General features: G+C 62.5%; 1 protein-coding gene across 1 annotated transcript in view; it reads left to right on the forward strand.

The window, feature by feature from the left end:
• BCR (BCR activator of RhoGEF and GTPase) overlaps positions 1 to 26,643 on the forward strand; it is a 72,337-nt gene that overhangs the window by 8,138 nt on the left and 37,556 nt on the right. The window contains exon 2 of the mRNA XM_079762622.1: positions 26,449 to 26,630. Coding sequence (XP_079618748.1) covers positions 26,449 to 26,630 — 182 coding nt within the window. The remainder of the gene's footprint in view (positions 1 to 26,448; positions 26,631 to 26,643) is intronic.

A 26,643-nucleotide genomic window follows, 5' to 3' on the forward strand; every position in this document is an offset into this window, starting at 1 on the left:
GCACGCGGGAGGAGGATGGGAAGTGGCTGTTTCTTCTCCTCTCTCCCTCAGAGCACAGAGCTCCCTCCGAGCGTGTGCGTGAATCAGTCATTCCTCAGGGAGGAGGTCACTGTGTTTTTGGAACTCTTCCCACAGACAGGACGGGGCCTGCCTGTTAATGAGACCTCGGACATCAAAGGCCGAGGCGGGACTTGCTGGTGGGGACATCCTGGGACCTGCAGGCCCCACGGTGCGAGTTCAGACACCCACGCCCACATGCCCAGGCTCCGGGGTGCGCAGACCAGCCAGGAGCAGTGGGTGAGGCCCAGGGTCTGTCCTCGGCTGTTCCCTTTTAGAGCTGTTTTGTTTTGAAGCTTTGAGGTGTGTTTTTAAATTAATTATTATTATTTTTTTAATCCTCACCCGAGGATATTTTCCCATGGATTTTTAGGGAGAGTGGAAGGGAGAGGGAAAGACAGACAGAAACGTCGATGTGAGAGAAACACATCGATGGGTTGCCTCCTGCACGAGCCCTGACCAGGGCCCGGGCTGGGGAGGAGCCTGCAACCGAGGTACGTGCCCTTGACTGGAATCGAACCCGGGACCCTTTGGACTGCAGGCTGACGCTCTATCCACTGAGCCACACTGGCCAGGGCTGAGCGTGTTTTTAATGCTGGGCTGGTCGGTGATTCGCTTGGGAAAGGCCTGGGGCTTTTCATCTTGACGGCGGCCTCTGGGTCAGCAGGACAGCACGTGACATTAGGAGCCCACGTCTTGTGTCCATGGAAGTGCCTGGGCTCGGAGGGGGGGCGGTGTAGCTTTTCTCTGCTCCGTGCTGCTGAGCCCGAAGATTGTCAGCAGAGTGGTTGTGGGAAACGGGGTGCTTGGCTGGCAGAGAATGAAGGCGGTTGGCCCCCACCCTGGCTGCCCGTGTAGACTGCATCCTCTGCTGTCGTTAAAAATAAATAAATAAATAAATAAATTGCTGCCCTACCCGGTGTGGCTCAGTGGATAGAGCATCGGCCTGCGGACGGAAGGGTCCCAGGTTCGCTTCTGGTCAAGGGCACAGGCCTGGGTTGTGGGCTCGATCCCCAGTGGGGTCGTGCAGGAGGCAGCCAACCCATGACTCTCTCTCATCGTTGATGTTTCTATCTCTCCCTCTTTTTTCCTCTCTGAAATCAATAAGAATATATATTTTTTAAAAATCGCCCGTATACCCAGACACAGACACACCTGCTGTCATTCCTGGGGAATCTGATTGGTGAGGCTTTTACCGTTTATGTGTTTAAATCTCCCCATCTCCATGGGTCAGCAGCCTGGGCCTGGCACAGCTGGGTCATCCGCTTAGCGTCTGCCGAGGCTGCGAAGTATCAGCCAGGCCTGCGTTCCCAGCCGGGGCTCCATGTCCCCCTTCTCAGCCCGTTGACGTTGTTAGCAGAATCTGGTCCCCCAGCCTCTCCCACTCCAGTCCATCTCCAGAACTCTCTTCGTCTTGCAGAACTGAAACTCTGTACTCAACTACACTAATATAAGAGAAAGATGCAAATGGACCGTACCTCCATGACACTCACCAGCCAATCAGGAGTGAGTATGCAAACTAACCCAACAAAGATGGAGGGTTAATTTGCATACACAGGCACAGAGCGAAGACTGAAGACTGAAGAGGCTTGGCTTCTCCGCTGCGGCCAGAGCGAAGGCCTGGACCGGGTGCCGGAGGAAAGCTGGTGCCGGCAGCCAGGGGAAGGAAGGCCTAGTGCACGAATCTTCGTGCAACGGGCCTCTAGTCTATAATAATTAAATGCATAATATGTTAAGTAGACTGGACACCCGAACGTCCTTCCAGATGAAGCTGGGGGGCTGTGAGGGCCGAGCCCCTTGCATGAATTTCGTGCATCGGGCCTCTAGTTAAGCAGTAAGTCTCCATCCCTCCCTCCCCCCAGCCCTTGGCAACCACCATTCTGCTTTCTGACTCGAGGAGTTGGTCTAGTCTAGGCACCTCCCATATAAGTGGGATCACACAGTATTACTGTCTTCTCTCGCGTAGCGTGATGCTCTCACGATTCGCCCACGGTGTGGCATGTGTCCGAATGTCCATCCTTTCTAAGGCTGAGGAATAAATAGCCTGCTGCTCATATTGACCACATTGTAAGTGCGCAATTCAGTAGATTAATTACATCCCGTGAACATATTTTTTTTTATGGTTTTTAAAATTGATTTCAGAGAAGAATGGAGAGGGGGAGAGAGAGAGATAAAAACATCAGTGATCTGAGAGAATCCCTGACCGGCTGCCTCCTGCACACCCCCTCCTGGGGATCGAGCCCACCACCCGGGACATGTGCCCTGACCGGGAATCAAACCGTGACCTCCTGGTTCATAGCTTGACGCTCAGCCGCTGACCCACCCTGGCCAGGCCCCCCGTAACTTCTGATTCCTTGATGCTTCCAGAAACAGGAGATGCCCCGAGGGGGGCCACACAGGCCCGGCCTCTGATTTGGAAAGATCCCTGAGGCTGCTGCCCCTAACCCTCGTGGTCAGTTCTGCGGTGGCCGCCCCCTGCGTATCCCGAAGCTTGCTAGCTGACGGCTGCTCTGGACTGCGCGTAACGGCAGCTGAGAAGCATCTTGGCTTCGTGCGTTCCGGCCAGGCATTCGGTTTGCTGGACGGCACTGTCCAGTTCATCCCGGCCCCTGGAGTTCCTGCCTGGCTTGGGGGGACTCTCCGAGGACACGGAACGCTGAGGTGGGAATTTACAGAAGGGAGAGACGCTGGTAAGAGCCTGGCCAGGCCCCGGATGCTGCTGCGTTTTGTCAGCTCAGACACCTCCCTGTGCCTGAGCACGTGTGGCGGGTCGGGTGTGCCGCTGTGTGGGCTGGGGGGCGGGGGGGGGGGCAGACACAGCAAGGCTGCCTTTGGAGGGCGGGCGGTGTGGTGTCACGGGCTGGGGGGGGAGGGGAGGAGAGGGATGGCTGTGTCTCTGACACTGACCAGTGTCTCCCACGGCAGCGGGCACCCGTCGGATTGTTTGAGGACTTACTGCCGCTGAGAGCCAGCCGTCCAGGAGGCTCGGCCCCCCCCCCCGGGTTGTGAGTTGATCTAGAGAGCGGGGGCTCCCCCTTTTCCTTTCCTTGCTCGGAGTCGCCCGTCCTCGCTCTGTGGTCGGCTGCCGCTCGGATGCTGAGGCATCGCTTCCGCGCCCTGGGCCTGGGCTGCCCACCTGTCACAGGAAGCCACACGGCGGCCGCCCCTTGTCGGACCCCTTTAGCTTTGTGATTCCGAATTAAATTATGTCATCCTGCGTCCCCAGGAAATCGCTTGGAAAACCTCGTTGGCAGGCGTCCCAGCGCAGTCTCTGTGTAAGACCCTGATTGGGTCTGGCTGCCTGCGGTGGCTGGGGGCCGGGGCGGGCGGATTTGGCTCTGCGTGCACGCGTGGCTCTGGTTGATGGGTCATCTCCCTTGCCTGCCCCACTAGCCAGAGGCGCGGGGCTCAGCAAACCCCTCGGGTCAGCCCTGGGGCTGGCACGGGCGCTCAGGAGCTGGGCAGGTGTGCCCTGGGCTGCGTGCTGGCATGCAGAGCCCGGGCAGCAGGGAGGCGTCCGCCAGGGCAGAGGTGGCGGTGTCCGGGCAGGTGGTTGGCAGGGGGAGGCCTGGGAGTGCCAGCTGGTGTCCAGCCAGCGGAGCAGCCCTGCGTGGCCAGGAGCGCCGGGCGGAGGCTCTAGCGCTGACCCGCGCGGGGCTCACGTGCGCGGGGCCGGCTGCGTGCATCTCGGCGCCGCGGTGTTGGAGGGACATGGGTACCCGGGGCCATCGCGTCCCTCCATCACAGAGGACCCACCGGGGTCCGAGGCCGAGGCTCGCGTCCCGCAGTGGCAGCTCTCTGGGCATGCCCAGTGCCAGCCCGAGCGGGGCCTGCCCTGGTGCCCAGCTGGCCAGCCCCGGGGATGGGTTGGTCTGTCTGGATGGCGAGGACAGGAAGGCGTCCGTGCAGACCGGCGAGGATGCCCCAGTGCAGGTCTGCGTTTCCTTCAGAACTTTCTTTTTCTTTCAATAGATCTTTATTGATTTCAGAGAGGGAGAGAGAGAGACATCCATGATGAGAGAGAATCACGGATCGGCTGCCTCCTGCACGCCCCACCCTGGGGACCGAGCCAGCAACCCGGGCCCGTGCCCTGGCCGGGAATCGAACTGTGACCTCCTGGCTCATAGGCCGACGCTCAACCCCTGAGCCCCGCCGGCCGGGCTCCTTCAGAACTGACTTTCCACCTGGCGGGCTTGGCTCGCTGTGCACGGCGACCCCCAGGGCCCCCCGAGACTGGTCCTGTGTGCCTGCTCTTGTGGTCTTGCAGGAGAGAGACACCCCGCACCACCACCACCCAGTCTGGGAACTTCGGCTTTACGCTTCGTAACGGGATCCCTCGCGCCGTCCAGGATCTGCGCCCCACTGCACCGTGCCGGGAGGCGGGGCGCGGAGGTGCCGGCCTCGCCGATGCTCAGCAGCCGGAGCTGGGAAGGGCGCGCGTCCGTCCGTCCGTGGCGGGCTCTGGCGTTCAACCAGAGGCGGTTGTTCGGTTATTGGAGCCTCTGCTCTTTGTTCTGCAGCATTGGGCTTGGCGGGCCTTTCCTTAAAGGGCCAGGTGGTAACTCATTGAGGATGTTGTGGCTGAGAGGCGAAATCCAGGCTGTTGGACAGGAGCTTCTAGGACTGTCTCCCGTGTAATCGTTTAAAACCATCCTCAGGCCCTGACCGGTGTGGCTCAGTGGATAGAGCCTCAGCCTCTGGACTGAAAGGTCCCAGGTTCGATTCCGGTCGAGGGCATGTACCTCGGTTGCAGGCACATCCCCAGTGGGAGGTGTGCAGGAGGCAGCTGATCGATGTTTCTCTCTCATCGATGTTTGTAACTCTATCCCTCTCCCTTCCTCTCTGTAAAAAAAAAAAAAGCAATAAAATATATTAAAAAAAAAACAAATAACATCCTCGGTCCCTGGTCACACGAAGCAGGTGGCGACATTCTGGCGTTGGCCCGTGGGCCCCCGTGGCCCCTGTTCTGCAGGGAGCCGCCTCGGATTCCTGGTGGTGATGAAATGAGGTGGCCGAGCCGTGTGTGGGCGGCTCACGTCCGTGTTCAGCAGCTCCCGTGACCGCTCCCGGAACCTGTGCGGCCGGAAGGGTCGGTCTTCTCTCTCCCCGAGGCTGCTTCCCTCCAGGAACTCGCTCCGGGTGGGAGGCGGCCACCTGGGTGCCAGCTCCCCGTCCCTCCCGTGCCCCCCCCCCCCCCCCCCCCGCTGCTCCCAGTGCTGACTGTCGGTCCCCGGGAACGAGGCTGGTCGCAGGGGAATCGTCACGGGAGTCGGGTGACGGGACCTGGGTCCTCATGACACTCTCTGTTCTCTATTTTTGTATGTGTTTGAAATTTTCCATCATGAAAGGTTTTATTTTTATTTATTTGTATTTTTAAAATATATTTTTATTGATTTCAGAGAGGAAGGGAGAGGGAGATAGAAGCATCAGTGATGAGAGAGAATCATGGATCGGCTGCCTCCTGCACGCCCCCGACTGGGGATTGAGCCCGCAACCCTGGGCATGTGCCCTGACCGGGAATCGAACCGGTGACCTCCTGGTTCCTGGGTCAAAGCTGAACTGCTAAGCCCCCAGCCGGCTGGGCATGAAAAGTTTTAAAAAAACACGTCACTCATTGATCAAAGCTCTGAAGAAACACCCCCACCCTCCACCGTGGGAGAACGGGGCGTAGGATCCTGACTCGTTCTCAGCCCCCAACGTGGGAGTGAGCTCCCGCTCGCCTGTTGCCCGGGGCCAGGATGTGCCCGGGAAGGTGGCCGCCGTGCCTGAGCTCTCCATCCGTTGCCCACCCACCCACCCAGCCCTCTGCCGTCTGTGTGTCCATCCCGCCATTTGCCTTAGTCCATTTGGGCTGCTGTCCCAGAATACCACAGACCGGCTGGCTTTTCAATAACATACTTTTATTTCTCACTGTTTTGAAGGCTAGAAGGCCACGATCAGGGTGCCAACAGACCCCAGCCGGCATGGCTCAGTGGTTGGGCATCAACCCATGAACCAGGAGGTCACAGTTCGATTCCCGGTCAGGGCACAGGCCCGGGTTGCGGGCTCCATCCCCAGTGGGGGGCGTGCAGGAGGCAACCGATCCATGATTCTCTCTCCTCACTGACGTTTCTCTCTCTCTCCCTCTCCCTTCCTCTCTGACATCAATAAAAGTACGTTAAAAAAGAAAAATACACGCCTGAGAATTGACGGAGGACAGCTGTTTCCTCATCTGGAGGCTAGAAATCATCCGTAGGAGTCACCTACCCAGGGACTTGCCGTCGCGGCTCGGTGAGACGCCGGCACGGAGACAGCCTCACCGGCTCCGGCAGGCCCCGCCGCCCAGGGACCCGCGCTGTTCTCCGTGTTGCTGTTAGGACAGATGGCAGGAGGGCTGCTGGCTCGCACAGCTGGCTGACGGTGTGGGTGTGGAGGTGTGTGTTTGGTGTGGTTTTTTTTAAGGGGCGGAGAGGACAATGAAAAGCTGCCTTTCCCATCAGAGTTGGAAAAGCCCAGCGCGTCCGTGTCCAAGCGGTGATTTTTTTCAGCCGGTTTTGTTTTGTTTTAGGAACAGAGAGCCCTTCTGTGCCAGTGACCTTTTGGGTGACACTTGAGTCCTTGACACAGATGAGAAGGGAACCCCCGTAGCTGAGCCTCCCCACCCCGCCCTGGCTGCTCACAGCCTCCACGCGGCTCTGAGGACCCACGTGCATTTCCTTCTGCCTCATTGGGCGTGGGTTCTCGGGGGGGGGGGGGGGGGGCGGCGGGGGGCGGTGCTGGTGGCCGGGAATCCGTAGGGAGGTCCTGCCTGGAGATGGATCGGTGCCTGCGTCTTCTCTCAGGAGGGCTTGGCCAGGCCTGGAGCAGGGAGCAGGAGGCCGTCCCAGGAGCCACCAGCTCTTCGTTGGGGTGATGTGGGGGGAAGCCAGGGGACCCTGTAGCTCGCAGCCTGTGCTTGTGAGCATTTGCCGTCCAGACCCGCACTGGGGGCGGGCGGGTACAGGCGAGGCTTTGGGCCTCTCACAGCCCTTTGCTTTTGCCCCTTTTCTTGGTAAATTGGGAAAGAATTTGTAAGTGGGTATAGTTCATTGGCACGAAGGGGAGTCACCGTGTTGAGCAACCACCACCACCATCCATCGCCACAACGTCTTCATCTTCCCACATGGAAACTCTGTCCCCAACACACACCAGCTTCCCCCTCTCCCCTCCCCTGGCCCCCGGCAGCCGGCTTTCTCTTTTCTGTCTCTGTGAGTTCGACGGCGCTCGGTGCCTCACACAGTAAGATCCTACAGTAGCTGTCCTTTGGTGTCCGGCTTCTTGCGTTTAGGATAAAGTCTCTAAGGTTCATCCACGTTCGAACATGTGTCAGAATTGCCTTCTTTTCTAAAGCTGAATAATATTCCATTGTATGAATATACCACCTTTTATTTTAATATACCACCTTTTACAAAAATATTTTTTTATTGATTTCAGAGAGGAAGGAGAGAGAGAGAGAGAGAGAGACATCAATGATGAGAGAGAACCATGGATCGGCTGCCTTCTGCACGCCCCACCCTGGGGATGGAGCCTGCATCCTGGGCCTGTGCCCTGACTGGGAGTTGAACCGTGACCTCCTGCTTCGTAGGTCGATGCTCAACCACTGAGCCATGCGGCCGGGATATACCCCACCTTCCCCCCCCCCCATCCATCCATCCATGGACAGGGGGGCTGTTTCACCTTTTGGCTGCCGTGAGTGGGGGTGTCATGCCTTTTTCCTCTTGACCTCTTACAAGTGGGCCCCTCGTACCTGAGCACTCCGGGTGCCACTCAGCCCTCCTGACGGGAGAGGGCGGCGGGCGGCGGGCAGCCTTCTCCTGCAGTGACCAGAGTGCCGTCCTCGGGGCTGGAGCAGCCGCTGGTGCCGAGGCTGCCGGTCTTGGGAAGGGCCATCCACTCTGGCTGTGAGTCCCACCTCCGTTTCCAGCCGCCTGCTCTGCCGGGGGGGCCTGAGTCAGCCGCTCCTGGGACTTGGGGAGCCTCCAGGGAGGTTCCGGGGAGACGGGGGAGTGCTTCCCTGGGATTCCAGCTGCCCCCACCCCCCCCAGGCAAGTCAGTGACGAAACCAGAGTTAAGGTGGGACAAGCACATGCTTGGCTTGGACACTTTGCTTCCCAAGCGGAATCGGGGGGCGGGGGGCGGGGGGGGGCCCTCCTCCTGACCACACCGCAGTGTCCGGCCGGCCCTGGGATGGGCCCGTGGCTCTGCACCCGCTGAGCAGGTCAGGGACCCGGTTGGAGCCTGCCTCCCGGGGATGGGGACGCGTACGAGGGAGACGGGATGGGTGAGTCGGGGACAGGCGGGGGGCGGGGGGCAGGTCAGTGGTGACAGACGCTGAGGCATGGCACCTTTCCTGGAAACCCGGGTCATTTTCTAGAACAAACGGGCTCCCTTTCGTTTTGCCGCATTCAGGAAATCTGGCCGGGCCGGCGATGGCGAAATCCAGCCGAGCCACGTCTCGTGCGCCCCCTCCCGCCCCCCGCCCCGCGTGTTGGGGAGGAAGTGTGGGTGCGCCTCGCGGACAGGTGCTCGGGGCTCTGCGCCCGTGGTTGGAGCCGGGGACCCTGACACGTGGCGGCAGCACCAGCGCCGACGGGCGCCGGGGGCTCTGAGCCCCGTTCCCTTCCCACCCCGTCTCCGTCATGGCTCAGGGGTGCCTTTCTCTTTAAATTCTCGGCGTCTACACGGTTTGAAGGGTCATTAGCGTGTTTATCGGCTCAGACCCAGTCATCCCACCCTGGGCTGTTTTCCTACGGAAATAGGACTTTTTTCCCCTCTCTCTTTTCCCCCCGTTTGGTATTATTCTATGAAGCGATTCATTCTATTCATCACCGTGGAAAACTGGAAACTACACATCCCGCAGTAGAGAGGGGGCCATGGGGTTACATTATGTAATTATCAAATGGCAACCATGAAAATTATTTTTTTAAAATATATTTTTATTGATTTCAGAGAGGAAGGGAGAGAGAGAGAGAGAAACATCCATGATGAGAGAGGATCAGGGACCGGCCGCCTCCTGCACGCCCCACACTGGGGGTGGAGCCCGCAACCCGGGCCTGTGCCCCGACCGGGAATTGAACGTGACCTCCTGGTTCAGAGGTCGATGCTCAACCCCTGAGCCACGCCGGCCGGGTAACAGTGAAAATTACGTGGCAAAGTGGAACTTGCTGTGGGCGCCTCTCTCCGTTGTCACCCGACAGAGGGTGTCTTGGCTGAGCGGTGATGGACCCAGGCCATCGGGGGCGTGGGCCCCGCCGGCGAGGCTGACCGGGTGTCGGACGAGGGGCGTCCTGTGGGCCCTCGTGGCCCGGGACAGGGCCGTCCTGCCCGGTGGACAGAGCGGGGCACGCGGCCTGTCCGTCTCTTGCTCCGGGTCCCTTTTTAGGTCATTGCTGTTCCCCAAACAAACGGCTCTTTGTACTCTCCTCCCAAGTTTTCTGTGAGTTTGAAAGTGTTTCAAAATAAAACGTTAAATAAATAAATACACGGAAACCGTGCTCTGCCTACGCACGGGGTGGTTGTGAGGACGAGGAAGGGCGTTCCCTCAAAGGCTGGGGCTCTGGGCAGGGCCGTGGGCCGTGGGCGTGAACTGTAGCCACCCCCTCCTCCCTCCCCCCTCCTCCCTCCCCCCCCCCCCTCCTGAGCAGGGCCGTCGGCTGGGACAGGAGAGGCCTCGATGCCTACATGCTGCAGAAGGAAGAGCTGAGGCCCAGGGTCCTGCGTCCGCCTTGTGGAGAAACACTGGGTCCTGCCCGGCCGGTGCGGCTCAGTGGTTAGAGCACCAATCTAGGAACCAGGAGGTCACCGTTCGATTCCCGGTCAGGGCACAGGCCCGGGTTGTGGGCTCGATCCCCAGTGTGAGGCGTGCAGGAGGCAGCTGATCGATCCATGATTCTCTCTCATCTACAGAAACATGGATGATAAGAATGTTTCCCTTTTTTTTACTGAATTTATTACAATGACATTAGTTAACAAAATGACACAGAGTTCAGGCGCCCAGTCCCACAACACGTCACCTGTACCCTCTGTTGTGTGTGTGTTCACCCCAACTCAGGTCTCCCATCACCACGTAGCCCCCCGCTGCCTCCTTCACCTCCCCTCACCCCCTCCTCCCTCTGCCAGTCTTCACACGTGTCCATGTCCATGAGTGTTTTTTTTTTCTTCTTCTCTCAATCCCTCCAGCTCCCCACAGCCCCCCAACACTTCCCCTTCTAGGCCAACTCCTGCTGCTGGTCAGCCTCAGAGCGCCTGTCCCCTCACCCACCTCTCGCTCTCCCCGAGGCCACGCAAGGGTTCGGAGAGGGGACCTGGGACCGCGCCTGGTGCATGGGGTACCCAGAACCCGAGTTTCCTCCCCTGGCCCACTGGGTGCCAGCTTTGTCCTTAACAACTGCAGAACTCTCTGGGCAAGATGTTTTTAAAATATATTTGTATTGATGTCAGAGAGGAAGGGAGAGGGAGAGAGAAACATCCATGATGAGAATCATGGATCGGCTGCCTCCCACATGCCCCCCCACTGGGGATGGAGTCACAACCCGGCATGTGCCCTGACCGGGAATTGAACTCGGGTCCCTTCAGTCCGCAGGCCGACGCTCTATCCACTGAGCCACACCAGCCAGGGCCATTGGGCAAGGTTTGTGAGATCCCCAGCGTGTAAGGCAGAGGAAGCTGGTAGGCACTCCCCCTGCCCTGCAGTGTCCCTCCGCGGGGCCTGTGGTGGGGTCTGAGCCCTCCTGATCTGGGGGGTGACAGCGAGGAAGGCTGTGATGTCCTGGGGCAGAGGCGCGGTCCGGCAGCCAGCCCCGCCGCTCGGCAGCCTGGGCAGGCATGGCGGGAGCCAACCTGAGAGCATGCTGACCCCTTGGGCCACAAGTAATGGGACAGGTGTGGGGGCCCTTGATCCAGCCCAGGCCGCCGGCTAGTGTCCAGGCCCCACGGCGGGGGCAGAGCCGGAGAGGGGAGGGGAGGGGCGGGGAGCGGAGGCCAGGCCAGGCCAGGCCAGGCCAGGCACCTGCGGGGAGGGCTGTGTGCTCCGTCCTGGAATGATCCTGCTCGGAGGGCAGGGGACTGTCAGCAGCTGGATGGATCGCCTGTTTCCTCGCTGCACTGAGAGGCCCCCGGCCCGTGGGAGAGGTCACGGCCCGGCCCAGCGTGGGGGGAAGTGGTGTTTACCGAGCGGCCAGCTGGTGCGGGGCGCAGAGCGGCTAATCCCTCGTTACCACGGAGCCCGGAGGCCTGCGGCGTGCCAACCCGCGCCCGCCCGGCCGCTGCCCTAATGGCCGTGATGACGGACGGATGGACGGGGCGGGCCAGCCAGACAGTGAAAACAGGAAACCTGATCTTTTAAAAATAATCCGGGGGGAGGAGAGAAAGTGAAGAAGCAAGGAGTGTGAGCCATCCGACGGCGGCCCCTCGTGTGCCCGGAGATGAAGGAGAGCGCTGGCAGAGTCCTGGACACGGTGCACGCTGAGGGGGCGGGGGGCGCCCCTCGGAGCATGAGCCCTCCCGGCGGGCTGGGCCCCCAGATGGTGCCGGGAGGCGGGCTCCAGGAGAGGCCAGGTGGACGGGGTCTGCGAACCCCCAGACCCCAGCTGGTGAGGAGCCCGCCATGTCTCACCCTCCCAGCGCACAGTGGGGGTGTGGCACCAGCCGCGGGATGGCAGGTTCTGTGCCCGGACCCCAATGGCACGCGGTGCCCACCCCGCCTCCCGCACAGAGCGGCCGGGGCTGTGACCCAGGCGGTGCCAGCCCTTCCCTCGCCCCTTCCCTCCCTCTCCCCCAGCAAAGCCTGACGCGGGCCCTGCCTCCCGGGAGCCGCCCCTTCCTGCCTCTCCCGGGGCAGCGGCCGGGGCCTGGGGTGCCCGTCGGGGGGAGTGACGGGGGGGCCCTTATCTTGGCCGCCGGCCTGGAGGGCCCGGTTATCTCTCCCCTCCATGCGGCCGAGAGGAAGCGGGTGCCGAGCGGCACACGCAGGCACCGAGTCCACAACAGGAAGCCGGGCGGGCGCCGGTTCCCGGGCATCTTCCGTGGCTGCCCCGCCGCAGTCGCTCCTGCTGCCCCCGGGGCCGCCTCTCCGGCCCCCGCGGCTCCCTCAGAGCGGGGTTTTCCGACGGGCATTTACATGTTTGACGTGGCGTGTGAACGGCAAACCTGCCCGTGGCACTGTGGTGCAGGTGGACGTGGCCACGGCCCTGCCTGGCAGTCTGGGTAGGCCACAGCGTGGACACCATTTCTTCTAAAGCCCAGCTTCCGGCTCTGGCCGGTGTGGCTCAGTGGATAGAGCGTCGGCCTGCGGACTGAAGGGTCCCGGGTTTGATTCCAGTCAGGGGCACAGGCCCGGGTTGCAGGCTCCATCCCCAGTAAGGGGGGGCGTGCAGGAGGCAGCCTATCAATGACTCTCATCATCGATGTTTCTCTCTCTCTCCCTCTCCCTTCCTCTCTAAAATCAATAAAAACATATTTTTTTAAAAAAGGAAAGAAAACATTTAAAAAAAAATCAAAATAAAAAATAAAGCTCAGCTCCGCCTGCGCCCTGGGTGGGTCAGAGTCCCCTCTGAGTGACCTTGTGAGTGAGTGAGCGAGCCCCCTTCTCCCACCCAGGGGAGGGCAGAGGCGTGAAGGGGAGCCCATCCCCCACCCCGCTGCCCACTGCAACGCCTCCACCCACCTGGGGCCCTCCCACCCCTGGCACAGAGCCCTTGGGAAGCCTGGGGCGGGAGGGGGCTGGAGTTCCGGGTTCTCACTGACGTCTCTGGTCCTCTCAGCCACAGACCGTGGGGACGGCCTCGGAGGCCTGGCGAGCAGGCCTGGCATCAGGGGCAGTTCACTGGGCAGCTGCAGGGAGGGCGTGCCCCGGCGGGAGGCAGCCGAGTCTGCCCTGAGCGGTGCGGAGGTCACCCCATCATCCTCCCCAGGGGTGTGCCCATGTGTGTGTCCTTGATTTCAGAGAGGAAGGAAGAGTAAGAGAGAGAGAGCGAAACATCAGTGATGAGAGAGAATCATGGGTCGGCTGCCTCCTGCACGCCCCCCACTGGGGACGGAGCCTGTAGCCTGGGCCTGGGCCCTGGACTGGAATCAAACCCGGGACCCCTCAGTCCGCAGGCCGACGCTCTGCCCACTGAGCCGCACCGGCCAGGCCGTGTGTCCTTGTCAATGAGCCGGTTCGGTGTCGGGCGTTTCCTGTGCCTGCTCCCCCTCTTGCACGTAAGTAGAACCCCCGACGCTGAGCAGCCTGGACCCGAGACGTCCCCCAGCCCAGAGGAGCGCATTGTGGTTATTTTGGGACTTCCTCTCCAGGCACCCCGGGGCCGCTCGCTCGGTGGACCCCACCCTGCACCTCACCTCCCTCCGGCAGTGGGCTGGGCAGGCCAGGTGGAGGGTGTGGGCTCGGCCAGAGGCCGGAGGCTCTCCCGCCCGCCCAGGAGGCCGGGGGCATGGCCTGAGTGCCCTCCTGCCGGCCTGTGCTGGGAGCTGTCCAGGACTTTGATTTGGGGGAACCCCCTGTGGGTCTGGAGGAGGCTGAGATGGCTGAGATGCCCCAGACCGTGCTTCTCACCTTTGACCTCTATTCGTAGCCCATTCTCGCCATCGTGCACTGCAGCATGCGCCAGCAAGGTGTGGGGGTGAGGGGGGGACGGATCACGGACCTCCGGAGCCCACAGGGTCCTGTGGTTGGTCCTGCACCCCACCTGTCCCAGACTCAGCCCCATTCCCGGCCTTTGCCACCAGGGAGTGTGGGGCCACCCTCAGTGTCCGTGGGCATGTTACTGCGGTCCACACCCCCCGGGACAGGCTCGGGTCCGTCGGCTTTGTTCCCTTCCCACTGGCTGCCTTTTGCACTGTTTGCTTCCTGGGGGCCGCCTCAGAGCCCTTTAACTAGGCGGGGACAAACCTACACAAACAAACGCCCCAGCCAGCCTGGCACGCTCCCCGCTCCCCGGCCACAGCCTGCTCCGGCCCCAGGACCTGGAGGCCTGCTGCAGGGGGAGGGCCCTGCGTGGGGCGGGGCGGAGAGGGCACTGGCTTCCCCTCCACTCGGGCCTCCTCCTAGGGCTCCATTAGTGATTCATTTCCTCCAGGAGCCCCGAGCAGCTTCCCAGCAGAATTCCCGTTCAGGAGGCCTCGCAGGCCGGGCCCAGAGCCTCCGCCCTGGCTGATGTGCGCCTTCTCTTTAGACACGGCCTTCCCACAAGGCCCAGAGTCCCTCTCTTATTTCATTTTGTTTTCCATTTTAGACGGCATCTATTTACTTTGAACATCGTCACACAGTTAAACGGGCTTCTTGGGCTGGGAGGGCAGTCCTGTGAATTTTAACGCCTTTTGTAGCCATCACCATCGTCAGCATACAGTTAATATTCCATCACTCCGAAAAACCTCCCTTTATAATTACTCCACCCTCCTCGCCTCCTGCAGCTGTTGACCTGTTCTCCATCCCCATAGATTGTCTTTTAAAAAAATGTCAGCTAGCCCTAGCCAGTGTGGCTCAGTGGATAGAGCATCAGCCTGCCGGGTCCGATTCCGGTCAAGGGCACGTACCTCGGTTGCAGGCTCCTCCCCGGCCCGGGTCCCGGTCGGGGCGCGTGCAGGAGGCAACCAGTCGATGTGTTTCTCTCACGTCGATGTTTCTGTCTTTCCCTCTCTCTAAAAACCAGTGGAAACATATCCTCAGGTGAGGATGAACAAACAAAACAGAAAGAAAAGAAAATAGAGCCTTTCGGAAAGTATTTGAAGGTGTGGATTGTTACAGCCAGGAGACGCAGGCCAGCGAGTGCGCCTTGCTCTTGGTGGCTGCCACTCTCTGGACCTACTGCGTGCCAGGAGCAGTCTGAGAACCTACTGTCTGTCACGGTCAGTCTCAGAACAGCCCTGCTGCGTCCCGCCCTCCCCAGCTGCCAGCGGAGGTTCCGAGCGCGTGCCTCTCGCGGATCACCCAGCTCGGAACCAGGGTGGGAGTTGTCGGGACCAGGCTGCCCCGTGGGACAGATGGGGGAACATCTTGGCTGTAAGCTGGCTAACCGCGGGGATAAGCTGTCAAGGAATGTGAGAAATTCCCATCTGGGGAGAGCGTGGGGAGGGGTAAACTCTTCTCCGGGGCCTGTTCCGTGCTCGGGTGTTCAGCTGCTTGGTGACGGCACCCGTCTCGACGGTCCCTGAAGAAACACCTTTTTGTTTCTTTTCTCTTTTTTTGTTGTTGTTAATCCTCAGCTGAGAATATTTTCCCATTGATGTTTAGAGAGTGTGGAAGAGCGAGGGAGAGACAGAGAGAAAGATCAATGAGAGAGACACACACACCGATTGGTTGCCTCCTGCAGACACCCCGACCAGAGCCAGGGAACTTGCAACCCAGGCCTGTGCCCTTGACCGGAAATGAACCCGGGACCCTTCAGTCCGCCGGCCGACGCTCTATCCACTGAGCCACACCGGCGAGGGCCCTGGAGAACACCTCTTTTTAAAAATATATATTTTATTGATTTTTTACAGAGGGGAAGGGAGAGGATAGAGAGTTAGAAACATCGATGAGAAAGAAACATCGATCAGCTGCCTCCTGCACACCCCCTACTGGGTATGTGCCCGCAACCAAGGTCCATGCCCTTGACCGGAATTGAACCCGGGACCCTTCAGTCCGCCGGCCGACGCTCTATCCACTGAGCCACACCGGCGAGGGCCCTGGAGAACACCTCTTTTTAAAAATATATATTTTATTGATTTTTTACAGAGAGGAAGGGAGAGGATAGAGAGTTAGAAACATCGATGAGAAAGAAACATCGATCAGCTGCCTCCTGCACACCCCCCTACAGGGTATGTGCCCGCAACCAAGGTCCATGCCCTTGACCGGAATTGAACCCGGGACCCTTCAGTCCGCCGGCCGACGCTCTATCCACTGAGCCACACCGGCCAGGGCCCTAAGAAGTCGGGAAGGCTCGACCGTCTCGCGAGGCCCTCGTGCCTGTGTGCTGAGCCTTCTTCCCGTGTGGCTGCTCCCAGGGACGGACCCTCCCCCTCAGACATCACTCTGAGGGTCATGGCCTGTGCGGGGCACCTCCGCCTTCCCCAGTCACTTCCCTGCAGCCCCTCCCCCATCCCTGAGCCTGGCCCACGCTCCAGGGCCCTCCTGGCTTTGACCCCAAAGAGTCAGAGCGCCTTCCAGTTTGGGGTGAGCTGCAGGAGCGCCTCCCTCCGCCCCCGCGGGTTCCTCAGCGGCGTGTCCTCGTTTGCGCGACCTCTGCTCTGCGCCAGGCCCTTGCATTGGCCGCAAGGTCTGTCTGACTCAGAGCTCCTTGCAAGAAGGTACAGCTGCCCGAGCAGGTGTTGCTCAGTGGATAGAGCGTCGGCCGGCCTGCAGACGGAAAGGTCCCGGGTTCGATTCCCGGTCCAGGGCACGTGCCTGGGTTATGGGCTCCATCCCCAGTGGAGGGCGTGCAGGAGGCAGCCAGTCCATGATTCCCTATCATCATTGATGTTTCTCCTCTCCCTTCCTCTCTCAAATCAATAAAAATATATTTTTAAAAATACGTGTGTTTTTTTTTAAAAAAGAAGGTACAGCTGTCTGCAAATTGAAGTTCCTGCCCGTGTTTCCACGGGAAAAAGGCTTACGGCCACAAATGCACGGAGACCTTTGGCAACACCAGGGGTTCCTGGCCGGAGGACCCCAGAGGGCGCCCCCCTCCGACCCCCGGACCTCCCAGATGCCAGGCCTGCCTCCCAGCAGCCCCGTCCCAGCCCTGCCTCCAGCTGTCATTCCCGAGTGCCACCCACGCCCTGCAGTTGTTAGGGACACATAGCGACCCTTCGTGGAATGTGCCCCGCCGCGGTCGGGGGTTCCTGCTTCCCCGTGGCGGGGCTCCCGGGGGAGTGGGGAGCACAGCGTCCGGAACCGTCGATGGAGCAGAGGGCGTCAGGTGCGGTATTACTGCTCGGCGTCCGCATTCCCACGTGCCAGGTGGGAGTGGGTCTAGGCACGTATAGGGCTGTGTTGGGATTAGCAGGAGGGTCCCTCGGTGCTCGGGAATGGGGAAGGAGGAGGTTTGTGTGTGTTTTTTTTAAATGTATTTTTATTGATGTCAGAGAGGAAGGGAGAGGGAGAGAGAGAGAAACATCAGTGTGAGAGAGAGCCATTGATCGGCTGCCTCCCGCACGCCCTCCACTGGGGATCGAGCCCACAACCCGGGCACGTGCCCGTGACCGGAATCAAACCCGGGACCCTTCAGTCTGCAGGCTGACGCTCTATCCGCTGAGCCACACGGGCCAGGACCATGGGAGAGGTGGGGGTGGCGGTGATTTCCCTGCTGGACGTTTGCACGGGGAGCAGCAGCACGTGCTGGGGGGACCTGAGGTGCCGAGGGGCCCCAGGGACTCGGGCTGCCCCGTGGGGAGGCTGTGCTGCCCCGCCCGCTGCCCGCCGCTGCGCAGAGCAGGCGTGGAATCCGGCAGGAATGCGCAGCCGTCCTTCCCGGGGTGCTCGGGCCCTGCACCCTCTGCCGGCTCGGGCACACGAGGCCGGGAGTTATGTCCCCGCCCATACCCACGCCCGCTCCCCCAGGATGCCCCTTCTTGGACGGAGAGTCCCATCCCAGGCGAGAGCGGCAGGCGGGGCGGGGGGTGGGGGGCAGTCCCAGAAGAGGGAGTCTTGGGGTCTCCCATCCTCTTCCTCAGCCCGACCTGGCTCCCCCGAGGCCCCGCCTGGCCTGCCTGCTCCCCGGCGCACCCCCGTCTGTCCAAAGGCCGCTTGCTCAGCCCTCGGATACTGAGCTGTCGTGTTCTCGCTAGCCTCCTCGTCCAGGGACTCGCTGTTGACGTATTCCCTCGGACCTTAGCGTCATTCCCTAGTTCGTTTATTGTTCATCCTCACCCCAGGATATGTTGCCATTGATTTCTAGAGAGAGTGGAAGAGAGAGGGAAAGACAGAGAGAAACATCGGTGTGAGAGAGACACCTCGATGGGTTGCCTCCTGCACACGCCCCGACCAGGGCCCGGGCCCGGGAAGGAGCCTGCAGCCCAGGTACGTGCCCTTGACCGGAATCGAACCCGGGACCCTTCAGTCCGCAGGCCCTCGGGGTCCCCTCCCCTCTCTGCCAGCACCTCCCCTCCTGGTTCTCAGTAGGGCATGGCGACGGGCCCGCTGAGGAGCTGCGCCCTCCCGCCGGGGGCCCCGGGAATACCCGCCGCTCGGCCATGGACACGTGGGGTCAGTGGGCAGATGTCAGAGCCTCTCCCGGTTGTCACCAACCCTAAAAGTCACTTTTGGTTTTTGTGTGACTCAGAAAGGGGCTCCCCCCGCCCCCCCCAAGACGTTCTGAAACCCGGGCCGAGCCCTCGGAGGGCGCCAGCTGCGGGCTGTCTGTGTGAGCATCCGCGCCGCGCCCGGGCACAGCTGGGCTCTCCGGAGAGCGTGGACAGCGTGGACGGGAAGCTACCACGTGCCATCAGCTTTAGGAAAGGGGGGTCGCCTTGCGTCGCGTGTTTCCCGGCACTCCTGCGTGTGGGTGGGTGTGTGTACGGGTGGGTGGGTGTTTCTCTTGATCTGGGCACTGGGTTGGCACACGTGTTGAATACGTGGGAGGGGATTGGTTGGTCCGCCCGCCTACGGCCCGTGGGTCCTGTGGGGTCCGTGGCCTGATGGAGGGACAGGCCGTCCTGAGAAGCATCTTACCAGCCAAGGACGGTTCTGGCTTTTCAGGACGCGGGTTCTAAAGTCGGTGGGAAATTGAAGAGGCTCTTACACCCCGTGAGTGGGAGAAAGACCCTGGAGCGGGGCCCCCGGCGAGGGAGAGCAGGGGAAGGGGTGATGGAGTGGCAGGCTGTGAAGAATTGGTAAGCCCGGCCGGCATGGCTCAGGGGTTGAGCGTCGAACTATGAACCAGGAGGTCAGGGTTTGAGTCCCGGTCAGAGCACATGCCCAGGTTTTGGGCTCGATCCCCAGTAGGGGGTGTGCAGGAGGCAGCCGGTCCATGAGTCTCTCTCATCATGGATGTTTCTGTCTCTCTCTCTCCTCTCTCCCTTCCTATCTGAAATCAATAAAAATATATTTAAAAAGCCCTGACCGGTGTGGCTCAGTGGATAGAGCGTCGGCCTGCGGACTGAAGGGTCCCAGGTTCGATTCCGGTCAAGGGCATGTACCTTGGTTGCGGGCACATCCCCAGTAGGAGGTATGCGGGAGGCAGCTGATCGATGTTTCTCTCTCATCGATGTTTCTAACTCTCTATCCCTCTCCTTTCCTCTCTGTAAAAAAAATCAATAAAATGTATTAAAAAAAGTAATATATATATATTTTTTTTAAAAAAAGAAGAACCAAGCACCTGTGTCAGGACCTGCTCTCCTGTCTGGCAGGTGGCAGAGATGGTGCCGAGTGGGCGTCTGACAGCTGAGCCAGGCCGGGGGGAGGAGGGTGGGCGCCTGGCCAGCTGGGGAGTGAGCCTGGGGCCCGGTCCAGGCTGTCACACCGCGATGACAACCGGGATTATCGCCGTCGGTGGTAATTCCCACACGACAGTTTCAAGTTTCAGGTCAAGAGCAGAGGCTCGTCCTCCGTTTCCGCGCATCTGCGCCCAGCTCCTCGCCGGCTTGTTTGCTGGCGGTTCCTCGGCTGTGTTCAAGCCCTGTGCTCGCTCCTCGGAAACCCTGCGGCCGGCAGACTCTGAGGCCCTGCGGGTGGGGGCGCACTGCTCCTGCCCATTCTTTTTTTTTTAATCCTCACCCTCAGATAGACTTTTCTGTTGCTTTTTAGGGAGAGTGGAAGAGAGAGGGAAAGACGGAGAGAAGCATCGATGTGAGAGACACATCGATGGGTTGCCTCCAGCAGGAGCCCCAACCAGGGCCCGGGCCTGGGGAGGAGCCTGCAACCAAGTAGGTGCCTTGACGGGTATCGAGCCCGGGACCCTTGGATCTGCAGGCCGATAGACACTATCCACTGAGCCACACCAGCTGGGGCACTCCTGCCGATTCTTGCTGGGGAGGAGATCTGGGGAGGCACCTCATGGCTGGGACCATGGAGAGCCCGGGCCTTCCCGGCGGACCCCCTTTGGGCTCTGAGAAGGGCGAAGTGGGGCCCTGGTGGGCTTTGGGGGGTGGGGGGGCCAGCATGGGGAGTGTGCCACGGAGTAGAGAGCAAAGCCTCATGGGAAGAAGAAGCGGGCTGCGGGACAGCGTGGGGTTTGTGGGGAGGAGCGCAGAGAGCCTGTGACTGGCGGGCTGGACCACGGCAATAGCCGAGGCTTCCAGTCGGATGAGACCTGTGCTTCCGGATGCTTCCTTCCTCTGGCTCAGGGCCACCCCCTCGGCGTGTGTGGGTGGAGCGTCATTATCCCCATTTCCCCGGTGGGAACGGCAAGGTGAAAGGAGGGGTTTTTAGGGATGTGAGGACAAGGCCCTGCAGGCCGGGACGGGGCGGCTGGAGCAGAGGAATTGTATTTCCCTTCCCACACGCGTCCCTCAGGGTGGGGTGCTCCGGGGTGGGGTGCTCCGGCCGCCGGATCCAGGAGCTTGTCCAGGGGAAAACCCGCATCAGCCTGGACTCTGACCCCCCCACCACCTCCGGCCTGGCGCTGGGCGGCTCACGCCCGCTCACATCATCTGGCGCGTCTCAAAATTCTGGTGCAAATCACCGAGTCTCACCCCATCACCACCCCCGCCTCAGCTCACGCCCAGGATGCCGGAAGTGGGGGATCCAGCTCAGGATGTGGCTGAGCCCCCCTGAGGCTCCAGGAGGGGGCCTGCCTACGTGGATCCCCACTTCCCAGCTCGGCTTGCTCAGGGCATGTTGCTTCAGCGTCCCTCTGTGGAAGGGGACACCAGGGCTCCCCTGGGAGGTGTAAGTCGTCGAGGCTCTGCACCTGGGCAGCACCTGTTGCCACGACTGTGTGTGTTGCCCCCCCGGGGTCTCAGCACCCCCAATTCAGGCTGGCATCACGATGCCTTCCCCTCGGTGCGTCTAGAAGCTAGTAAGCCAGTGACCCTTTCAGGAGCACCGTAGATTGGGGCGACCCAGGACTGAGCCGGAGCTGTGCCGCTCCAGGGCCGGGATACCGGCGTGCAAGCTGCTCCCTCGCCCACGGGGAGACCCCGACGCCCCGCTGGCCCATCTCCTCGTTCATTCCTCCAACAGGAAGGACCAGGTCTTGGATCCAGCCGAGGGCGGAGTGGGCCGGCCTTAGCGAACACCGTGGCTGGGGGCTTACACGACAGACCTTTCTTCCTAACAGTTCTGGAGGCGGCGAGGCTGCGATAAGGGTGCCCGCCTGGTTGGTTTTATTTTATTTTTATTTTTTAAGTATATTTTTACTGATTTCAGGAAGGAAGGGAGAGGGAGAGAGAGAGAGGAACATCAACGATGAGAGAGAGAATCATGGATCAGCTGCCTCCTGCACGCCCCCTACTGGGGATCGAGCCCGAAACCCTGGACATGTGCCCTGACCGGGAATCGAGCCGTGACCTCCTGGTTCACAGGTCGATGCTCAACCCCCGAGCCCCGCCTGGCTGGTTCCTGGTGAGGATCTTTTCCTGCCTCTCTCTCCTGTTAAGTCTTGGCTCTGTGGTCACTTCCTCCGGGAGGCGGTCCCTGCTGCCCTGCCTGAAAGCCCCGCGGCCTCTCATTGGTGGACGCGCTGTGATGCACACGTCATGTGACTCCCGGGATGCTGCTGGCTCCCGGGGCAGCGGCTGGGTCTGTGGTCCTCATGCCCAGCACGCTGCCCGGCATGCCGTAGGGGCATTGTACGTCTTGACTCAGCGTGAGGTGCTCAGTAAATGCATCCGTTTGCTTGTCAGGGACCACATGCCTTAAGAAGTCGTCCTGAGCCCTGTTGCTCAGGGTCCAGGAGGCGATAAAAATAATAATAATAATGATGTCCCGTAGCCTAGGCTGTAGCTCTTTCTGGCCGTGGTTCCTGCCGCGGCCCGCCCTGCCCTGGCACCAGCGCGTTCCAGACCCAGCCCGACCCAGAGCATAAATAATCTCTCCCTCTGGAGGATCTAGGGTCTTTACACAGGAGGGTCCTTGGAGACCCTAGAAGGCCCCTTAACAACATCTGGATGCTGGTTGGGGTCCTTGTCTGCCCATGCTGGGGCCCCTTGGTCTTAGTGCTGAAAGTCACTGGCAGCCTGGCTGGTGTTGCTCAGTGGGTAGAGCGCCGGCCTGGGGACTGAAGGGTACCGGGTTCGATTTTGGGCCAGGGCATGTACCTCGTTGCAGGTTCAATCCCCGGCCCTGGTTGGGGCCTGTGTGGGAGGAAACCAATCGATGTGTGTCTCTCCCACATCGATGTTTCTCTCTCTGTTTCTCCCCCTCCTTTCCACTCTCTCTAAAAATTAATAGGAAAATATCCTCAGGTGACAATTAAAAAAAGTCGCCCCAGAGTCATAGAAGCATGAACAGACTGTTGAACCTCAGAGGGAAGGGGGAGGGTGGAGGTGGGGGGGTGGGGGGAAGAGATGAACCAGTGAACTTGTCTGCATAGACGCATCCCCGTGGACACAGACGGTGGGGTGGTGAGGGCCTGGAGGGGAGGACGGGAGCGGCTGGAAGAGGTTAGTGGGGAAAGGAGGACCTGTGTACTTCCTGTACTTTCAACAATAAAGATTAAAAGAAAAAAAAGCCGCTGGCAGAGTTGACCTGGTGATTCAGTCTCCAACCAGCTGGAACCCCAGCCCCGAGCGGGAAGAGCTGTGTTTCGGCTGCCAGCGTTCTCCAGGAGAGCTCAGCCCCGCTCGGGGCATCTAGGGCTGCCCGGCGAGCTGGGGTGCGGGCCGTGGGCGGAGGGGTGCGGGCCGTGGGCGGAGGGGTGCGGGCCGTGGGCGGATGGGGGGTGCGGGCCGTGGGCGGAGGGGGGGTGCGGGCCGTGGGCGGGGAGGGGTGCGGGCCGTGGGCGGAGGGGTGCGGGCCGTGGGCGGAGGGGTGCGGGCCGTGGGCGGAGGGGGGTGCGGGCCGTGGGCGGAGGGGTGCGGGCCGTGGGAGGGGGGGGTGCGGGCCGTGGGAGGGGGGGGTGCGGGCCGTGGGCGGAGAGGGGTGCGGGCCGTGGGCGGAGAGGGGTGCGGGCCGTGGGCGGAGGGGGGTGCGGGCCGTGGGCGGAGGGGTGCGGGCCGTGGGCGGAGGGGCGCGGGCCGTGGGCGGAGGGGCGCGGGCCGTGGGCGGAGGGGCGCGGGCCGTGGGCGGAGGGGGGTGCGGGCCGTGGGCGGAGGGGGGTGCGGGCCGTGGGCGGGGAGGGGTGCGGGCCGTGGGCGGGGGGGTGCGGGCCGTGGGCGGAGGGGGGTGCGGGCCGTGGGAGGGGGGGTGCGGGCCGTGGGAGGGGGGGGTGCGGGCCGTGGGAGGGGGGGGTGCGGGCCGTGGGCGGAGAGGGGTGCGGGCCGTGGGCGGAGGGGGGTGCGGGCCGTGGGCGGAGGGGTGCGGGCCGTGGGCGGAGGGGGGTGCGGGCCGTGGGCGGAGGGGTGCGGGCCGTGGGCGGAGGGGTGCGGGCCGTGGGCGGAGGGGTGCGGGCCGTGGGCGGAGAGGGGTGCGGGCCGTGGGCGGAGGGGGGTGCGGGCCGTGGGCGGAGGGGGGTGCGGGCCGTGGGCGGAGGGGGGTGCGGGCCGTGGGCGGAGGGGTGCGGGCCGTGGGCGGAGGGGTGCGGGCCGTGGGCGGAGGGGGGTGCGGGCCGTGGGCGGAGGGGGGTGCGGGCCGTGGGCGGAGGGGGGTGCGGGCCGTGGGCGGAGGGGGGTGCGGGCCGTGGGCGGAGGGGTGCGGGCCGTGGGCGGAGGGGTGCGGGCCGTGGGCGGAGGGGGGTGCGGGCCGTGGGCGGAGGGGGGTGCGGGCCGTGGGCGGAGGGGGGTGCGGGCCGTGGGCGGAGGGGGGTGCGGGCCGTGGGCGGAGGGGGGTGCGGGCCGTGGGCGGAGGGGGGTGCGGGCCGTGGGCGGAGGGGTGCGGGCCGTGGGCGGAGGGGCGCGGGCCGTGGGCGGAGGGGTGCGGGCCGTGGGCGGAGGGGTGCGGGCCGTGGGCGGAGGGGTGCGGGCCCTCCCTGGCTGGTATTTCCTGGCCCGATGGGAGGACCGGACTGGCCTCGGGGCTTCTGTGAGCCACACTCTAACCTGGACGGTGACCTCCCCCAGCTGGGCTGCCCGTGCTGACCCGGTGATGTCCTTGTTGGGGTGGCAGCACGAAGGCTAACAGGTGCCAGGATCCAGGGTGCTCCCTGTGCCCCTTCTTCTCCCACAGAACCAAGGGCTCTAAAGACGGGCCTCTGGCCGGTGCAGTGACTCACTGGACGGGGTGGTCTCACAGACAGGGCGGTCTCACTGGACGGGGCGGTCTCACTGGACGGGGGGCGGTCTCACTGGACGGGGGGCGGTCTCACTGGACGGGGGGCGGTCTCACTGGACGGGGGCGGTCTCACTGGACGGGGGCGGTCTCAGTGGCCGGTGCAGTGACTCACTGGACGGGGCGGTCTCACTGGACGGGGCGGTCTCACTGGACGGGGCGGTCTCACGGACGGAGGGTTCAGCCCACGTGGTGGAGCTGCCGGGAGAGAGCAGAGACCAACCAGGTCACCCGGCAGAGCAGCCGCGCCCCCTGCCCGTGGGCGGCCCGGGTCGCGGTGCCGGCAGCTCTGACGTCCGTCCAGACGCGGCTCTTGGTCTTCAGGAAACAGCTGGGCGAGGCCCTGGGTTCCTTGTTTAGGAGGAAAACGTGTCTTCACGGGGGGTTTGTAGGTGAAACGATACGTAAAACTGAACATTTTAAAGTGAACAGCCCGCCCGGCCGGCGGGGCTCAGTGGCTGAGAGTGGACCTAGGAACCAGGAGGTCACGGTTTGATTCCCGGTCAGAGCACAGGCCCGGGTGGCGGGCTCCATCCCCTGTGGGGGGCGTGCAGGAGGCAGCCAGTTAATGATCCTCTCTCACCATGGATGTTTCTCTCTCCCTCTCCCTTCCTCTCTGAAATCCATGAGATATATAAAAAGAAATAAAAATAAAATGCATAACTCTTTTTTAAAAATAAATATTTTTTATTGATTTCAGAGAGGAAGGGAGAGGGAGAGAGAGAGAGAAACATCAACGATGAGAGAATCATGGATCGGCTGCCTCCTGCACGCCCCCCCACTGGGGATGGAGCCCGCAACCGGGCATGTGCCCTTGACCGGAATCGAACCCGGGACCCTTCCGTCCGCAGGCCGACGCTCTATCCACTGAGCCGCACCAGCCAGGGCCCGGCTGCGTTGTGTTTGAAGCTCCCCGGGTAACGCTGGCCTGTGGCCAAGGCTTGGGGCACCTGTTGGGCAGTGTGAGGACCTGGGCGTGGCAGAGGCGGCTGAGGCTGGCCACCCGCGGGGCCCCGACGCTTGGCAGAGGCGTCGCCCAGTGCACGGGCCATTCTTAGCTGGCGCTGACCACCAGGTCCCGCCGGCCACAGCTCCTCCCGCTGTGCAGTGGAAAGAACGGAAAATGGATGTCCCCCGCCCGACCCCCACCCCCCGGGATTGCTGGGTCAGCTCCCAAGTCCGTGGCTGGCCCTCTGCCCACCTGGCCTGGGTGGCGTGGGCACCACCAGCACCGGGCTGGAGCCGCAGGGTGGGGGGGGTGGGGGCGGAGGTTGTAAGCTGGTGAGGGAGCACTGACCCTTAGGTGGGGCTGCGAGCAGGTGAGTCATGAGGGGAGTGACGTCATCTGGGGACATGACCCCGTCGGCGCGACCTCCCGGGAATCCCGTGGGCCGGGAGCGTGCCCTTGGAGCCCAGAAGGCCCTCCCGTGAGGCCTGGCGCAGGCCGGGCCCTGTGGGCTGAGGTCCTGGCGAGGGGTCTGGGAGCAGCTACAGAAAGGCCCGGGCTGTGGCCTTAGGACTCAGCCTGGGGAGAGGGAAGGGGCGTGTCTTTGGCGAGGAGGGGGGGATTGCCCGCTGGCACTAGGCAGCCCTCAGGAGCGGGGAGCGGGTGGTGGGGTGAGCCGTTCTCGGTCCTCGTAGGCACTCTGATGGGGGTCGGGGTGGTCTGGGGTTCTGCCAGCCCGTTAGGGAGGTGGGCAGATGCGGGGCGCGGCGCGGCGTGGGGTGGCCTGTGCTCTTCACCCTGTCACCCCCCCACGGACAGGTGTACGAGGGACTGTTCCTGACAGCCAAACCCTAGCATTCGGGGCCTCCCTTTCTGTGGCGGCTCAGAGCCCCTCCCGGGATAAGACGCAGGTGTCCCGGACGGACGGCATGCGAACGCCCCGTCTCACAAGGCCTGGGAGCAGCTGCTGGTCCGGCCCCTCCTCACCCTGGGGCCTGGGGCCCGTCGGTGGTGAAGGTGGGGTCCCCGTGTGGTGCCCGCAGGTGGCAGATGGTGGCAGCTGGGCCCCTGCTGGCACAGGTGGGGTGCGGCCGGCCCTCAGCCCCCCTCCCCGTCTCTGACCCCGGCCGCCTTTCTGCCCACACAGACACGTCCTTCGGAACGCCGCCCGGATACGGCTGCGCCGCGGACCAGGCGGAGGAGCAGCGCCGGCAGCAGGACGGGCTGCCCTACATCGATGACTCGCCCTCCTCCTCGCCCCACCTGGGCGGCAAGGGCAGGGGCAGCCGGGACGCGCTGGCCTCGGGCGCCCTGGAGTCCGCCAGAGCGGTGAGTCCCGGGC

This window comes from Cnephaeus nilssonii, assembly GCF_951640355.1.
Source record: "Cnephaeus nilssonii genome assembly, chromosome: 22".
Lineage (NCBI taxonomy): Eukaryota > Metazoa > Chordata > Mammalia > Chiroptera > Vespertilionidae > Cnephaeus > Cnephaeus nilssonii.